The sequence below is a fragment of the Notothenia coriiceps genome, unplaced genomic scaffold, assembly GCF_000735185.1.
Source record: "Notothenia coriiceps isolate Sejong01 unplaced genomic scaffold, NC01 NC01_scaffold00022829, whole genome shotgun sequence".
Lineage (NCBI taxonomy): Eukaryota > Metazoa > Chordata > Actinopteri > Perciformes > Nototheniidae > Notothenia > Notothenia coriiceps.
This window is the reverse complement of record NW_011355530.1, coordinates 320-2,003: the sequence shown is the minus strand read 5'-3', so window position 1 is coordinate 2,003 and position 1,684 is coordinate 320. Positions and strand designations below refer to the sequence as shown.

Sequence of the window (1,684 nt, the reverse complement as noted above, 5' to 3'; positions counted from 1 at the left end):
ATTGTGGCTATTGCGCTTTCTAGTAATGTGATGAGATTTAGGCTTTATTGTTGTAGTGAATAACGACTTTTGGCTTTAAAAAAACAAAATCTATTTGTCAAGTCATCGTTATAGCATTATATCACTCAGTACATCTGGTTAACACATGATTCTGATTCTCCTGAAGTACAGCTATCTCTTCTCTCGGGTCATCTGATCACTGTAGGCTCCATTGGAGGCGCGAGTGAGCCAATCAGAAACGCCCGCTGGCCACCTGCAGGAAGTTGGCCGTCCTCTTATCACCTCCCTTCTCCGCCTGCAGCCAGATAACAGCCCCAACAGTTGGACCAAGCACCAGCGAGACACCACCGCAACCTGATGGACACCAACACACTCTAACGGTCTCCTCCTGCCTGGAAGACTCTCTGTTACGCGTTTCAGTGGACTGAAGACACTGTGAGTCAAAGTGGATGTTTAGTAGGATATAAAGAAGTTGTTCTGAGAAAGAGGAAGGCTTTAGGGAGAGAAAAGAGGGACGCAGCTTTCCTTTAACTCGGTTCCAGCGCGCAGCACCATGAGCGTCCCGCTTTACGCACCGACTCCCATCCAGCCGGCCCACCCGACACCCTTCTACATCGAGGACATCCTGGGGAGGACTGCCTCCACCACCTCCCCATCTTCCTCCTCATCCTCCTGCTCCACTCCAATCATGCCTACACCGACCCTCCCGTCGCCCAACTCCTCCTTCACCAGTCTCATATCGCCCTACAGGACCCCGATTTATGAACCCACCCCGATCCACCCGGCGTTGTCTCACCACGCCGCCGCTGCGTTCACCTACGCATCCGCCGGGGCTTTTGCTGGCTCCATCTACCCGTTCCACCACCACCACCACCACCACCACCAGCAGCACCACCGCTCCATGGGGGACTACGCACAGGCGCTGCTGAGGCACGACCCTCTCGGTGAGTTGTGCGTAAAAGTCATAGATTATATTTTGGGCATTCATACTATTTCTTATGTGTATACGTTAATAATGTATCACTTATGTATAACTGTGTCTGGTGTATGACATAAAGCCTTTGAACTCTAAATGGAATGCCATTTACAGAACCACCCGCAGAGATCATGTTTTTGTTGTGACAAAGCTCGTCAGTTCCACTGTTGGCCTAATGACACATCAGTCAGTGCGCCTGTTATCAGACTGCATACAAATCCTCACTGTTCATAAGTCATCCTTGCATTTTTCTTATTTTAATATTGTAAAGAAACCAAACTTGATTTCGGCAATAGTTTCACCCTTTGCTTTAAAACGTTTCTGTCTTGCAAGCCTCGTTTCAGAGTCAACGAAACCGTTTTGCATATATACCACGCTTGGTCATGCATGCATATCGACTGTAGACGGTTACAGGCAGCCCACATAAACACATTGCAGGGGGAAAGACTTCAGCTCTTCTTGGAACCAACAGAGTTCTGCATGAGGCCTTCTGCCTGACCACGCACATATGAGTCACTTTGTTATTGTGAAAGACATATTTGGGGCCACAATAGCAGCAGCAGGCTTATCCATTCCGTCTGCTGCTGGTGGTGATAGGGAGGGGGGGCGGGCATGGCAACCTTGACTCTTTTTCCTGACTGCCATTGTTCTGAAACATCAGAGGAGCAAATCAGCCGGTGACTAAACGGCTCTAAATCACTTGTTATT

The 1,684-nt window shown here is 49.0% G+C and overlaps 1 protein-coding gene across 1 annotated transcript; it reads left to right on the top strand.

The window, feature by feature from the left end:
* Positions 1-326: 326 nt before the first annotated feature.
* LOC104954094 (hematopoietically-expressed homeobox protein HHEX-like) lies at positions 327-944 on the top strand (the record flags this gene model as incomplete). The annotated part of the gene is made up of 1 exon (XM_010781145.1): positions 327-944. A coding segment is annotated over exon 1 (391 nt), but the record flags the coding sequence as incomplete, so codon positions are not given.
* Between the last annotated feature and the right edge of the window lie 740 nt (positions 945-1,684).